The following is a 16,705-nucleotide window of genomic DNA, read 5'->3' on the forward strand; positions in this document are numbered from 1 at the left end:
AGTAAGTACATACTGGTAACCTTTTTCACTCAAATCCTAATGAAACACCACAATTAGAATACGGTGGTTGCTGTTGAACTACATGTTGTATAAATAGTCGGAACACAGCCACACCACCGAGACGAGGGAACACTCCCACCACCAATCGTCTCGTGTGAAGCAAGCGTATAAATGAAAGAAAATACTTGCAGTGTGTTTAATATGTTACAGTATATTATAAATAAAAAATAAGTAAACAAAAAATCGGTAAATCCATTTCAAGTAAATGGAAAAATTTTACTCGATACCGACATTAGTTCCAGTTATCGGTAAATAGCAGACGCTTCAGTGACGTCACTAGTGTTTACACTACACCAGCGGGTATAATTTGATGACATTACTTGAAGTGAATTGGCCTTATTTTAAAAAATCAAGGATGGTTGGTAAAGGACTACTGAGTCCGTGGTTAAGTGTCACATTTGGGGTACTGGTCTTATACAGCAAATAGAGCTCAAAAGCTACTTTTTAAATGGAAAATTGGGGGGGGCGTCTTATGCACCCCGCCGCCTTATAGGCCGTGATATACGGTATGCTGAATAACACTAAGGTAAGATAAAGTACCGTATTTTTTACATTTTCCACAGAATTTTTTCAGTGTTAAGTGGTTGTATTTGGGGGCCTGGAACGGATTAATCCTATAATGAACGAATGCTATAACGAACGAGGTTCTGGAACCAATTACGTTCGTTATAGCATACCCCACTGTATGGTCATGGTGTTGAGACTTACTGTACTTCTATCTGCGACATACTTTTTATATCAATTGAGTCGCTCATATGAAAATTATACAGTACTTCCATCAAGTCATCCATTATAGGGATCAAGACAAGGTTATGTATGGTAGACCCTAGAATCCTAGATAACAAGTCCATTATCAAGGAGTGTAATAAAGCATTCTCTTATGAACCAATTATCCCTCACATTCGTGCTTAGTACACTGACTAACATTCTGAGGGAAATACAGCTTGAAAGAGTCTGATATTATCTTTGTGAACCCCAGCCACCAAGACACACACACACTCCACTATGTCATGATTATCTAAGAGTGATCTAACCTATTATATAAAATAATGAAAAACTTGATTGGGAAAAATTTTTCATGAATTTATTAAACAAAACAATGACATCTTTTCCCAATCTTTATTGAGAAATGGAAGTATCGGAGCCTGATTGTTGAACTACTCGGGTGGTTGTTTGTGTGAGGGGTGATGGCCTGACAGAGAAGTGCCATCCAGTAAGGGTGGGGTGGACTTTGGACCCTCTGCATAGACTGTATCAGGAACTTCGGTCTGGGATTGTACATTTAACAACAAAAATATAATGCAACAGGCTTTAATGACACCTATCCTTAACATTTCACCTCTTTCAATAGCACTCAGCTGATCTCAGTCAGGATTTCAGCAAGCAGCATTTATTAAAATAATTAATGCCTCCTCCCCAGTCCCACTCAATGATGTTGGGCTTCTCTGGTCACAAGCAACTGTTCCTAAGATATGCAAAACATATAATACCACTTCTTGACAGGACCAGCACACACTGGTCCAGGATCAGCACACATACCATTCTTGACACTGCCATTCGCAGATCCAGCGAATGGATGTTTGTCCAGCACGCTTTTGACTATACGTGTTTAAATATTTGTGACCAAACAACTTGCCCAACACAGAACATTTGAATATAAGCGGGTTAACAACACACCGCCTCCGCCTTCCTCCCTCCGCTCCACCTACACCTTGCACCAGTTGTAGATGCCTGCCAAGCAGCAGCCGCTCATCTCTTAAGTCTCGCCTACAGCTCGTACCATCAACATTTAACTAAAGCAGTTTTGAAACTTTTTTGTGTTTTTGCGTTGCTTTGTGTGTTTGCCCTTGAAGTATGGCCCCTAAACGCAGAGGTGATGCTAGTGATGGTAGCACACCCAAGAAAAGTAGAAAAGTGATGACATTAGCCGAGAGAATAAAGATTTTAGATCGGCTATGTAATAGAGCGTGTGTAGCAACGATTGCCTGTGAGAACTCTGTACTGTACATGAATGCACCATATGCACAATTTGTAGTTGTGAATTCCTCCTGCATGCAAATGAACTTGCTGAGAAGTGTTGCAACATACAGTAAACCCTCGCTTTACGCGGTTTCACTTTACGCATTTCCACGTTTACGTGGTACCCGCCGAACACGGAATGCTCACTTTACGCGGTGTGTGTACCCTTTTACACGGAGAGCGGCTGGCGGTCCTCTCGCGCCGCGCCATTTTTGGATCCAAATCTCCCGCCATGTTGGGTAGGCGGCGCGAGTAGGTTGCGCAGTGTATGTCTTTGTTGCGTTATCGGTGACGTCATATGACGTATCGGACTGTGATTGGGCCAAGCATCCTTACCTCCCTCCCCGCTAGCTGTGATTGGTTTAATGTACTATGACGTGCCCCGCCGCGGGAGCGTTCAAGCCCGTTGACCTACCCGCATCAGTTACACCCCTCCTGGCTACACCGTGTATATCGGTATCCATTGTTCCATAAGAATGGCTTCCACCGGACCACCACCACCACAAAGAAACCTTGCATTACCTGGACCCAGCCGCCCTAAGCCAAAGAAGATACGACGTTCCTTAAGCTACGAAATTAAGTACAAGATCATACAAGAGTTGGAGAAAGGAACAAGACAGGTTGATCTCGCACGCCAGCATGGTGTTAACGAATCAATTATCAGGACAATTAAGAAGGATGCAGCCAAGATAAAGGAGCACATGAACATCACAAAGTCTACAGGTGCTTCTATGATCAAGTACTGCCACAACCAGGTGCTTCTCAAGACGGAAAAATTACTTGTGAGCTACTTGGTTCGTCAGGCGCGACGGAACATGGCGGTGGACACGCGCTCAGTTAAGGAGTACGCACGTGAACTGTATGCTGCAGTGTCACGTAAGATGGGAATTGCAGAGCCCAAACCCTTTAATGCCTCCTCTGGGTGGTTACAGAGATTTAAGAAGAGGAACAAGATCACCAATATTAACATTGGTGGTGAAGAAGCTAGTGCTGACCATGTTGCGGCTAGGGAATTTCCTCCGTTTTTACGTGAGATTATGGAGGAAGGACAATACACCGATGACCAGGTGTTTAACATGGACGAATCTGGTCTTCATCCATGGAAAAGTGCGCAAACAATTAGCAGCATCGCGCGCTGAAATGATTTACACACAACATAAACATGCTAAGCCTATCAAGCTTCAAATAGGCAACGCTGTCATGATAAGAGAACCTGAAAGAATCTCTAAAGTTTCGCCGACATTTTCAGGACCCTTCCTGACAATTGCCAAAGAGCACGGTAACAAATTCAAAATACTTAAACCAGATACTCAAATTACCGACGTGGTACACATGGATAGATTAAAAAGGGTGAGCTCTGACTTGCTTCCCACCATTGTACACGACGTTCAATCAGTAGACTCTACGTCTGCACAAAAAGAAAACAAAAATGCCCAAGACGTACCTACACAGGTCGTAGACACTACAAATACACAAACTGTATCCAATACATATCGCATGAAACTAAGTTGTGCACGTACAGATTAAGTGTAGATAGATGCATGTCTGTATACTACAAGCTCAGAAATATGAATGTAATATAACACAAGCTGTTATTAATCTCCTTGATGCTTTGCAGATAGCCAAGAGAGATCTGTAAATAAACCCCTATCTATGATGTTATTCTTGTATGCATATCCTATTGTTTTCTACTTCTAAGTTTAATGCATGATATATGGGACTAATCCTAATAAAATCAACTGACAATTTTGACATTGGTTAAACAAACTGAACTTCTTCTAGTAGTGAATGACTAATTTTAATAGCTGCAGATGATCAGGAAATGCTGATACACTGTAGGTCGTCATATTGACACTAGCATATACTATTAAGCTCAGCATACACATTCATCAATATCTTCACACCTAGATCTGTGTCCATGCATGCCTTCATAATGTTCAGTATTTTTGTATTTTAATTTTTCCTACACAGAACAGATTAATTTTGCTGTGTCAGGATAAGAGCAAGTTAAGGGTTACTCGATGAGGCCAGGCAATTAACAAGTTACTAGCCATTTCCCTAAAAAACGTTGCCAACCCATGAAAATGTTTCCTTCCTTTGTGAATTTGAATTTATGATTTTATAAATACATAAACCAAGAGTCAATGTTCAGTAAACTCATTATAAGTTCTAATAAAAATAAATAAAAAATATTAAAAAAACAAAAACAATTTCTTATGTAAGTGAAACATTTTTGTATACTTAGCAATTATTATTCATTGTTAATATCTTAAGATTTGTGAAATCAAGCCTTGTGATACCAACCTTTACCATTTGTGTTATTCATTGTACGAGTATTTTGTTCGAGCAGAAACATTTTAGAAAGACACTGTAAGCAAGTTCATTGAATCTCAACCACCATTTGCATAAGGTTGAAGATCTCCGCTTAGCTAAAGCACACACACCATTATAACAAGGTTAGGTACACATAGGGCTTATCTGCATGGATTTACACCGCGTGGAACTCGGTGGGTGGTAGCCGAGCGATGTTCTAGCCCCTATCAATCAGTATTATATAAATATGGGCTAAGGACATATATTCATTATATACATTCTATCACCCAGACTATTGAGAATAAAGCTACATAAGCATTTGTTCTGTCACACCTCCTAGGGTGGACAGCACACATAAACATTTGTAGTTTCACACAGATTCAGGTTACAACCCATAAATATATGTCCCCAGGCCTCCGTGAGAGTAGGCCTGTGGAGTGTAGCCTCTTATCTCTGTGTTGACGTATAGATTACATACCTCCTTACAAGCAGACAGAGAGAGGTTCGCCTAGTTCACAGTTTCACACAGTTCACCAGTTCACAGCCAGGCACCGTACCAAAGAGACGTGTGCGAGTATAGCTCCCAGGCTGAATATCTCTCTAATTATATAAGCTAAATGCAAGCTAATAGCTAATGCTCAGTAGTCTGTCAACAAACAATTCTGTAACTACCAGAGCATCCAATATAACTAGAAAATCACCACGTGTGTTTACATTAAACCAAGGAACCACAAATGAGGATAACAGAACCTGTGTACACTTGTGTATACTTACAAGCTAAGATAATTACAAGTGTAACCCAGGTGGGCTTGGACGACTCAACGACTCAAAACTACGACTGTATCAAAGGTGACACGCCGTGAGACTCCTATTATCTCACCCAGCTTCATCAAAGGTACCAGCGACTACTCTACACTCATTCAGGCAAGTGTTAACAAGTGAGATCGTTTGATATCAAACCCCGGCCCAAACACAACACTACGTCTATAATACAGCCCATGGACCAAGAATTGATCTGTAATGTGAAAGCTGCATTCTCTGCCAAGAAATTTAAGCTCCTGAACGACTACACCAACACCAAGGAAGAGTTGCGTAGCCTGAGTGACACCGATAGCACGAGCGAAGACGACGAGGAACAACAGTTGGCAGAGCAAGAAGTACTTGTGAAGCAATTTTGGAGAACATTCAATGTCAAGAAAGCTGTGGACTTCTTGGTGGAGGCATGGGATCAGCTGTCTGTAGCAACTGTTCGTCACGCATGGAGACACGTGTTGCAAGGTATTCCGGATGGGAGGCAGAGTAAATCTGTGACTGGTGAGGTTCAGACTGTTGCAGTAGCAGTGGACCTTGCCAGAGAAGCTGCGCAGAGTGTTACAGCTGCAAGCTTCTCCGAGACCACCAACGACGACATCCTGGAGGTGATAAGGGATCCTGATGTGACTACCGACGAGATGCTAGATGATGATGACGTCAGTGAAGAGGCAGGTGGTGCGTCATCCCAAGAAGAACACGAGTTATCCCATAGTAATGTAAGGGGTGCCATTGAGTGTATTGAGAAAGTCAACCTCCTCCTTTCTGACGACCCTGACGATAACTGGTACGAAATCTTCACTACCCAGCTGTTGCAGACTATGGAGCACCTACATCAAGGTGCATCACGACAACATAAACACCAGCCGTCAGCAAAGCATAACCGAGTTCTTCGCCCGCAACCCACCACAGCCAGCCCAAGCCAGTGATAGTGACAGAGACAGTGATGATGACTTTGAGGGATTTGTCAGGGAGGCACTAGTAAGTGTGGATGACACTGATGAAGACTCACCTGAGGGCCAGTAGCCTGCCCTCTGCCTCGGAACCAGCCTCCATTCCCGTACGCTGACCCATCTCTTCTACTAACCTAAGTGTTAACCCTAACATTGTTTTTTTCTAACCTAACCTACAGTATATTATTATCTTATTGATTGTTCCCTTCTATATTATGTGTGTGTGAATACCATCATAAAGTTAAGATGTCATTTTTACTAAAACGTACGTATTGTGTCGGGAAAAAGTGGAGCTTGGGGGTCGGCCCGGTCTCTATTTCAATTTATTCAATACGTTATGCTGTTCACTTTACGCGTTTCTCACTTTACACGGGCCGCCGTGGGTTCAATTGACCGCGTAAAGTGAGGATTCACTGTAGTTCCAATAATGGAGAGAAGTTTAAAGTTCAAAAGGGTCCTTTGATGGTATTTGTGTGCCATACAGAGAAATTTTGAAATATTTCCATAGAAAAAGCAAACAACAGAATTCTTCTTGACGCCGCGGTCACCCCAACCATCACCATCGTCTGCCAAACCAGAACTCTAATGAACCCCAACCATCAACATCACCTGCAGATCTGGAGACTGAAGCCGATGATCCATCGGCTTAAGAAATAAAAATCATTCCAGTTTCATCATTGAAGTCTTCTTCATAAATCACCGTCATCATAAGGCTTCACAACATCTACCATATCATCGTCATCATAGTTCCGCTACAATCACTTAACCATGGATCGGTGAGTACAGTAATATGAGTTTATAATACTTATCATTAATATTATTAATTGTTTATGGTATGTTAGTTCTACTATTGTCATATTTGTGCATTATGTAAATGTTTAAAAGGTATGAATTTCATGTGATGAGTCCATACGCAGCCACGATCCCGCCACCCCATTTTTCCCATAAGAAGTTAAGTTTGCCCTAAGCAATTTTGCCTAACACGCCATTTTCAAGGAACCTAACCCCCGCATTGGGCAAGGGTTCACTGTAATCATAAAAAAATTAAAATATTCAATTGCAGTACATCTGTACTTATCAAAGACAGTGTTATAACTCTGCCTAAGGTAATGTGTAAACAAAGTACGAAACACCTTCAGGAAGACTTATCAGTGCTTGGTATGAAATTGACTCAACAGACTTTGTTTTGAGAAGTTTGTGTTCATGACTTAATTTTTTTTCCTTAACCCTTTAGATGTGATTTGCACACATTAGCATTTTATTCTGGCTACTACCAGACGATTTTATTCAGCATAGGGAACCTTCCTCATCCAAAGGGATAATCTATATCATTATACTGTATTATTGCAAAATTACACAAAAGAGAACTTTCTGATACAGAGGAATAAATATTATTACAGTCTTGAAGTCAATTAATCAGTCAAGAACCTTCGGATTTATTTTCTGCTGAAACTTCATTACATGGTAATAAGGCCTGTACAGTATAACAGATCCCTCTATCAATACACCTTGTCTCATGAACTCCATTATACTGTAGGTGTGGTTTAATTTCGGTCATGTAGTTTCATATCAATTGCAGCCATTCTGTCAATCCAGCTTAATTTCAGTCTTAGTCTATTTATGCTCACTGATCACTGCAAACTACAGAGTACTGTAATCACAAAATTTTCATCTCATCATTTTTCCTTCAAAATGTATAATTATCCACCCTTCAAACTTCGACTTTCAAGAAATACCACCTTCAATTACTTTCAGTCTGGAAAACGAATATGTTAATATTACTATATAAATACTGGGCATCAGGTACCCATGGTTTTGGATCCATGGAACAGTACTGTACATGATTTGTAGTGGAGATGCAGGAGTCAGACACATACTCGTACATCCAGAACGAGACATCAAAAAAAATCAAAATTTTGCTAATGTCATTTCAATTCAGATACGTTGCAAGTCTTACAATCAAACTCAGTCCAATTAATGTGACATCAAACAAGCCACCACAAGTGCTTCCAGGGTTACAGGAGAGAGGTGGTTGAAGCAAACATAGAATAATCCTTCCAAAGTCGAGTGAAAGTAATGCAATCCATTTATTTTTCTTTAGATTAATCATGCATACTAATTTCTATTATGATCTTCCACTGTGATATTCTGCACAGTATTAGCCTTACTTAAAAACAAAAACTGTGGTTGAGAATTCAGTGACTCAAGAAGTGTTAGCACAAGGATCTCAGATTCTCCACCCAAAATTTGCTTTGTGGATGCCCAGAAACAAACCATTACTTATTCACTTGTCCTTGCCACTTTCTGTACTGGATTGCAAGTGTAACATTCATTCTTTTCTTTCATGTACAGAATATTTTTTAACAAGTAAATGGTAATCTCACTTACCTTTATAAAATCTTTAAACATGCAAAAACTAAGTTCAGTGACATGTTGCCCAGTAAATAGAAAATGTTCTGTAAATAAAGAGATCTGGAGAAATATGCAAGATACAATCTGTTCACTGAGTTGCAAGAAACTATATTTATAATACAGTACTGATTAGAGTATGGGAGGTTCAAGTTAGTTTTTTGTAAAATTCTTCCCAATTACTTTACAAGTGCCACTTACTCTATTACTACTACAGCTTTCCATTGTCTCACCATCAAACATATAAGAAAGAATTTCTACCAATATACTGTATCTCCCTCCCACTTCAAATTAACAATACTGCCCCTTATAACATTTCTTGAATCCCAAATTACGGGCCCTTATGATGGGAAAGGAATTATAAGAAAAAAATACACACCATCTTCCAAATCACTTGGCCGGATCCCAGATACTTCTGTTCGGTAATCTATGACTTCTTCCATAGGCTGGACAAACTTGTCATATAACACCTTACCAAAATGGTTGACAACTGACACTCTTGCTAGTATTGAGTCTTGACCATTCATTCCGACTCCCACCATCTCACAGTCCATTGCAATAACTTTTGTTACACTATAGGGAATAAAGAAAAAAAAAACATTATATATGATAATACAGATTGGATTTTGTGTTAAAATTCAACGTAACTTGGCATAAAGGGCTATAAACCCCTGAAAACTTCACCTGGCTCTCCCCAGTCTCTATACAACTGCTTGCAATATCTAGAAAATATAAAATCAGCACCTACTACAGGTATTTCAAACACTCATATTACCACTAAATGGATGGTTAACTCAAAGGACATTGTAGCCAGGCAATTACAAGAGAAATATCTAGGGAAGGAGAGAAATTTGTACTTAATACTGTATTTGTAAACTCAGAGGAGGCATTTGACAAGGTACCATATGTCGTGGTAAAGTGAGCAACAAGAAATCTTGGAGCCGAGGAGTACTGGTACCATATTTGAGTAGTTATGGTACAGTATTATATGAGGTCTCACAAACATCTGTGAGAGTTAATGATAAAAAAGTGTCATATTTGAGGAGAAAGTAGGGGTCCAAAAGAGGCCAATCTTGAGCCCCCTTCTGTTTATCATGGTGCTGTAGACAATATCAAGGAAGTTTAGGACTGGCCTGTCCTGGGAGTTGGAGTATGCTTATGACTTAATGCTGATAGCAGATAGAAATTTAAGAAATGGAAGAAGGGAATAGAGTCAAAGGGCCTGAAAGTGAATATGGTGAACATAAAAGTAGTTATTTGTGGTGTGGGTGAAGGACCCATGGTGGGAAGTAGAAAAGGTTCATGTGTTGTCTGTAAGAAATATGTTGACAGCAACTCAATAAGTAGTGGAAGGTGAGTACACAAGAGGTGCAGTGGAATAGAAAGCAAACTGCAGGATGCTCTTGACTTGGTCTGTATGTGCAGGTAACTATGTGTCCATAATAAAGTTGGAAAAACTCAACATTGGGGATATGTCCCTGGAGTGTGTTGATGAGTTCTGTTACCTGAGTGACATGATCAGTACTAGTGGAGGTGCTGAAGCATGCTGAGTTGTAAGTCAGAAGTGGCTGTAGAAAGTTTAGAGAGCTGCTGCCTTTATTGATAGCACGAGGATCTTTCCTCCAAGTGTTAAGGAAGAATGTATGCGGTTGGTGTTACAAGTGTGAAGTTGTATGGCAATGAAACACGGGCAGTTAAAGAAGAACTATATTTGAGTGAGATAAAATGAGAATGGTGAGATAGATGTGTAGTGTGATACATAAAGACAGGAGGCCTTGTTCAAAGCCAAGAGGGCAGCTGGATATTGAGAGTATATATTCGCAAAGTTCTATGTAGAGGAAGGCTGAGAGGGTTTGAGCATTTAGAAAGAATAAAGGAGACCAATTTAGTCAAGATGTGCATGAGCCTAATTCAATGTGGAGAGGAGAGCCAGGAGTAAGCCAAGAATGACATGGGGAGAGACTGTAAGAATTAACATTAGAGTTAGGAACCTGACGATAGAAACTGCAGGAGACCATGCAGCATGGAGAGCTGCCATCAAGTAATCACAGCATTCCCACATAAGCATTGAAAATGGCTTTAACACATTAATGATGATGAGGCAAACCTGCAGTAAATTCCTTTAACATTTATTACCCAGCTGCATATAGCTTCCAATGTAAAGTAAATAAGAGAAAGCAGCAGTTTTATAACCTGTATCTCATAGTTATGAGGGTGAGCTCGGTGACACAGCATTTGCCTCACAAATAGAAGGCCAGAGTATTGATTCATGGCAGAATGGAGAACCACTTTTCCTCCTTGCCCACTGAGTAATAAAATAAGTACACTATAGGGTGCACTTTGGAGGGATAGCATCCTGCCAAAGGGACAGGGTAACCTGTTAACTACTCGATGCAGTAAGACCTTAGATATCCAGAATGCATGGGGAATTGAATGTGCCAGATAATCGTTTTTTTGGGGATGCTCGAGTTACTCCTAAAAATACACATCTCAAACTCAAGAGTATCATCATAGTATATATAATAAAAGGAATAAAAGGTCATGGTAAATATATTATAAAAGGAATAAAAGGTCATGGTAAATATATTATAAAAGGAATAAAAGGTCATGGTAAATATATTATAAAAGGAATAAAAGGTCATGGTAAATATATTATAAAAGGAATAAAAGGTCATGGTAAATATATAATAAAAGGAATAAAAGGTCATGGTAAATATATTATAAAAGGAATAAAAGGTCATGGTAAATATATAATAAAAGGAATAAAAGGTCATGGTAAATATATTATAAAAGGAATAAAAGGTCATGGTAAATATATAATAAAAGGAATAAAAGGTCATGGTAAATATTTTATAAAAGGAATAAAAGGAAATGCTGGATGGATGAGGTGATGATAGTGGTTACACCAGCACAAACATTCAAGTAGACAGAACTGTAATGGTGGTGCTCAATGTGTTAAGCCAACATGGAGGATGTACACAGTGCCTCCAGAGGCTAGAAATGGAAGCAGAGGCGAAGTGCTGCCAAATTCAAACTGGAAATTGACCCCACCAAAAAAAGGCTGATTGCCTGAGAGTTCCAGATGGTTAAGTGCTGGATATCTGAGGTTATACTGTACTGAAATTCTGGAGATTAGCAACTGCCTGGCCATCCCACAACACAGCACAGCTAGGTTGGGTAAATTGTAACTTTATCTATGCTCACATTCTTAATCTTAACAATAATGGTCTTCACAATATAATTAGCTACAAACCTATAGGAAATAGCTAAAGTCTCAAGAAAAATCTGGAACATACCCTTCAAATGACTTTGTTTTCACAAGGGCCGCAGTGTGTCCCGTATCATCAGATCTTGAATCTTTAGTAACTTCTTTGTGAGTCATTCCTCTCTTATTCTCCATAACTATGTCTTCTTCTGCCTCATAGAGAAGAATTGGATCAACATTATCAAACCAGATATCTAACTTTTCCTTTTCCTGATCTGCTAATGACACATTTCCAATATTCTTTTTCTTTTTATGTTTCTGTGTATTCTCATTTTCACCACCAACTTTACTTTTCTGTTTATTTATCTTCCCTTCTTTTGTGCCAGAGGTTGGTGTTTCTGTTACCTTTTTGTCTTCCTTGGTGATAATCTGCAATATGAAGTAAGACATTAAGCCGACAAAATACTGTATAAGACAAAATTTCAAAACCTGTAATATTAGTCAAATTTTCTACATCCACACATCATAAAACTCTCCCACCACTCAAAGACCTGAGAATTCATTGTCATGCAAATACTGCATACCATAACCCACTTAACTGTTACTCATCTAATATCACCTAAGTTTTTCAATTCCAATGCCCTGCATTATATAATACAAATCAATTCTCTTTCCATACCAAAACATCAATGTTTTTTTCATAGTGCTATCTTAATCTTCTGAGGACAATTCCTGCAATAGGCATGGGATGTAGGGTCCCATATATATACAGTAGTACCCCGCTTAACGCGGTCAATTGAACCCACAGGGTACCGTGTTAAGTGAAAACCGCGTTAAGTGAACAACAGAACATATGGGATTAATTCCAATAGAGACTGGCCCGACCCCCAAACTCTACTTTTTCGGACACAATACCTATGTTCTAGTAAAAATAACATCTTAATTTTATGATGGTACATGCACACAATTAATACTTAAGAGAAATAGAGAAATACAGTCGCCAAGTTAATGTCCATTCAAATAATGGACTCAACTCCCTCCCCCTCTTCTCACACTACACTGCTGGCTCTTCCCTCTCTGAGAAATTTTGGGGGGAAAACCACTGGATTTTAATAAATAATACCTGAAACTAAAGTTAGGATAATATAATTGACATTGCTGGATTCCTTGTAAGACCAGGAATATTTTGAATATAAATGTCATATATTTTGCACAAAAGATAACATATTTACTCAGAGTAAACATTATATCTAAAATTTGTATGTCTAATGCAAAATCTATGATGTTTATATTTAAAATGATCATCAAATTGTAAGAATTCCAGCAATGTAAATTATATTCTGGCCGGGTAATTTGTATGAATTTTATGAGCTAAATAAAAAAAAATTATACTTCACCGCGTATATGGGTAGATGAACCGCGTTAAGTGAAAATTCGGTTCTGGCGAGGCACCACATATGAAATCGCGTTAAGCGGGGTAATACTGTATGTATATATATATATATATATATATATATATATATATATATATATATATATATATATATATATATATATATATATATATATATATATATATATATATATATATTATATATATATATATATATACTATATATATTTCATTAGCCCAATAAAGCACGCGGACTTCTACATACAATCAACACCTCAACCCGCCAGGATTCTAACCCACGGCCCACAAGCCTATGACTGTGACCGGGGAACGCTAACCACTGGACCACCAGGATACTAAAAGCAGTCCTAGACTTTGTTATACAGTATTTCACACAAAGCCTGTTCAACGAGCTTATGGCGCCGTGAACCTCTAATGGGGACCACCCGTATCACGTAGGTGGTCGTTGAACAAGCTTTGTGTGAAATATAACAAAGTCTAGGACTGCTTTTAGTATATATATATATATATATATATATATATATATATATATATATATATATATATATATATATATATATATATATATATATATATATATATATATATATATATATATATATATATATATATATATATATATATATATATATATATATATATATATATATATGGGTGAAATTTTTTACAATACTCTACTGTAGACTTTTTGTTTAAATTACTATACCTCCTTAAGTTGCTTCCAGTTTGCTGAATAATCATCTGGTTTCTTGAGGATGAGCACTGGTTTGAAACCTGTAGTGTTTTCTGCCGAGGTCACTTCTACTGCTCCTTTGCTCTTTTTCTTCCTCCTCCTCTTCTTTGCTGGCTGCAGTGAATCTGAATTTCCCTCAAGTTTACTTATAACTGGATGACTTATTTGTATACTTGAGCTTGTCTCACTGGCACTCTGATTAGTACTACTCTTTACTGGCTTTTTATTTTTTCTCCATTTCCATTTCTTCTTCTTTGAATATGATTTACCATCACCTAATTCTTTTCCATTTTCATTTTGTTTGGGTGGAATATTTCTTATTAAATCATTAGTGTTAGTCTTAACTATTTGACTTGCATCATTACTGATGGATAATTTTGATTTCATGATTGCAGCTGTTGCCATTTTAAATGTATTACTGTACCTTTGTCACACTCACTATATCTTTTCCCTTCTTTATAATTTTTGTGCTACTTCTCTTCAAAATAGCATGTCTTTTAAGTTAGTGAATGAGTGGCTCTGTTATAAGTTGAACACTGTGCAGTACTGGGCTGCTTTTCCTGGAGAACAACCTAAAACAAAGGAAAATTAAAAATCAATGAAAACAAAAAATCTCTGCTAATCTGTACAGCATACAGTCGCATAGTGTTGACAATTTGTCACATAGAAATGAATATTACAACTGTGGGATGAGTTTCACTTAAACTGCCATGTCATTGACACTAGCAGTTGTATGTGACATCACAGTATTGTACAATGAAATGTAACAAGTCATTTGAATATGATAATGAACATGTAACCAACATCTTCTTATTAGATTTGAATATAAAAGAAAATTGAACAGAATTACCTGTACTTTTTTCCATTTAGAAAATGTGCAATTGTGCATCGCAATGTATGAGATAATATAGTGGAATAGAAAATTGCAAACAATCTAATCAAATATATTATTTATTAAAAGTACAATGCCAGTTTACTGTCCGATTGCATCACTCTACAGTCATGCGCCAGTTAACGTCCGACCGAACAACGTCCGATGGCATATACGTCCGTGCCCCCCCCCCCAAAAAAAGTGACGCCTGCTGGACCACCACTCCACGACCCCCTGACGGAGACACGATGATCCTCCCCATACTGGTCGATATTATGTGTTAAAGGAATATGCTTCCTTACTTAGGCTTTTTTTAAGCATTTGCCTACAGGTGTAATGTTAACCTACATCTATTGAGGATAAAATCTTTCACCTACAAATTGACAATAACACATTTGCTGTAATCAGACATATCTAGTTGCCTCAACAATTGCAACCCCAGTTGCAATTGGGGTTGCAATTTCAAATTCTGTGGCATTACTAAAAATAACTAAGTCTCTGGTGCACTCTAAGATTAAGAGAGAAAATGGAGGACTCAGGCGTCCTGATGTGAGAGAAAACAGACTCGTATGATGGGGGACCAAATAAAAAAAGCATAGCTACATGTTTTGTGAACTACAGTATTAAGTGTACCCTTTTCATCACTTTGTAATAAACCTAGCCATGCCTATGTGTGTTTATGATATTTACCATAACATTATATATATATTTAGTGGGTATAAATGGTCGTAAAATGGGAAACTTGGGGTTGGGTCTTGGGTGCCTGGAACCAATTAGAATAAATCCCATAGGTTCTGTACTTTTGTTATCGGCGGGGTCCCAATTAGGCGCGATAACCAAGGGATGACTGTACTGTACTGTATATACTTGTGACACTGGCCAGCTGCTTCTGGTGTTATGGTACAGGGGTACCAAGTGACAGCACTAGGATCCCGCTTCCTCTATCAAGGAATAAACAATTAAAATTTAAATTGAAAAAAAAAACATTCAAATAATGGGACCTAGCGAACCTAAATGGCCCTAGAGCGGGCACAGTCACGTATGCATGGCGTATTCTTATAGATTGTGCTGCCAGGCGTACGTTATCTAGTGAATTTAGTCAATATTGTACAGTAACAATGGACCTAAGTGCAAACCTGTATTGTACATGTACTAAATGATTACGGTACTAAAATTGTTATGTCTATTGCAAATATAGCTTGTTTATACAGGTATTCAAATAAATTACTATCTTACAAGAATCCCTCCAATGTAAGTTATATTCACCCAGGTCGTTTGGGTGGCAAATTATGAGAAGAGCTTAGTCACTCTTAAGTAATGATAAATAAACACACAGGCAGGCCTTCAGCGCCAACTGTCAAATCTTATCTCAAATAAATAAACAAACAAACGCCAGACATTGTCACCTCACCTCCCGCCCCCTCTTCCCACCCTGGTGATTTCTTTATGTTTATTTTATATAATATCTCAGACTAAAGTTAGGAGATTATAATTTGCATTGTTGAAATCCTTGCAAAACAGAGATTAATTTGAATATAAGCGTCATATATTTTGCTCAAGATATAAAAAATGTAGTACGAAAGTGTACAACACTGTAGCACATTTTATAAAAAGTTTTTCAACTGTATTTTCGGGTAGATTTACATAAATTTCTTCATTTATTTTCATCCATTTACATGCACACACCAAACTAAAAGAAACATTATATTCTCCTAGGTCACATCACTGGCATTTTAAAATGAGAGAAGCTTAGTAGGACTGTTAAATAAACACACAAGAGACCTTCACCTCAACCCCACCACCCCCAACCCCTCGCTGGGTGGCGTGGCTGGTTCCCTCCCTCCCTCCCCCCTCCCCCCCCCAGCCAGGCTTTTAGGCTTACAGTTTTTATCTTATATAATATCTCAGACTAAAGTTA

The 16,705-nt window shown here is 38.3% G+C and overlaps 1 protein-coding gene across 1 annotated transcript in view; it reads right to left on the reverse strand.

Annotated features, from left to right (window-relative positions):
* Positions 1–14,482, reverse strand: part of LOC121863416 (RNA exonuclease 4-like) — a 43,319-nt gene extending 28,837 nt beyond the window's left edge. Inside the window, exons 1-3 of the mRNA XM_042362071.1 lie at positions 13,890–14,482; positions 11,861–12,198; positions 8,944–9,137 (exon numbers count right to left, since the gene is read on the reverse strand). Coding sequence (XP_042218005.1) covers positions 8,944–9,137; positions 11,861–12,198; positions 13,890–14,321 — 964 coding nt within the window. The 5' untranslated portion in view covers positions 14,322–14,482. The remainder of the gene's footprint in view (positions 1–8,943; positions 9,138–11,860; positions 12,199–13,889) is intronic.
* Between the last annotated feature and the right edge of the window lie 2,223 nt (positions 14,483–16,705).

Source organism: Homarus americanus, unplaced genomic scaffold (genome assembly GCF_018991925.1).
Source record: "Homarus americanus isolate GMGI-L3 unplaced genomic scaffold, GMGI_Hamer_2.0 scaffold19518, whole genome shotgun sequence".
Classification (NCBI taxonomy): domain Eukaryota; kingdom Metazoa; phylum Arthropoda; class Malacostraca; order Decapoda; family Nephropidae; genus Homarus; species Homarus americanus.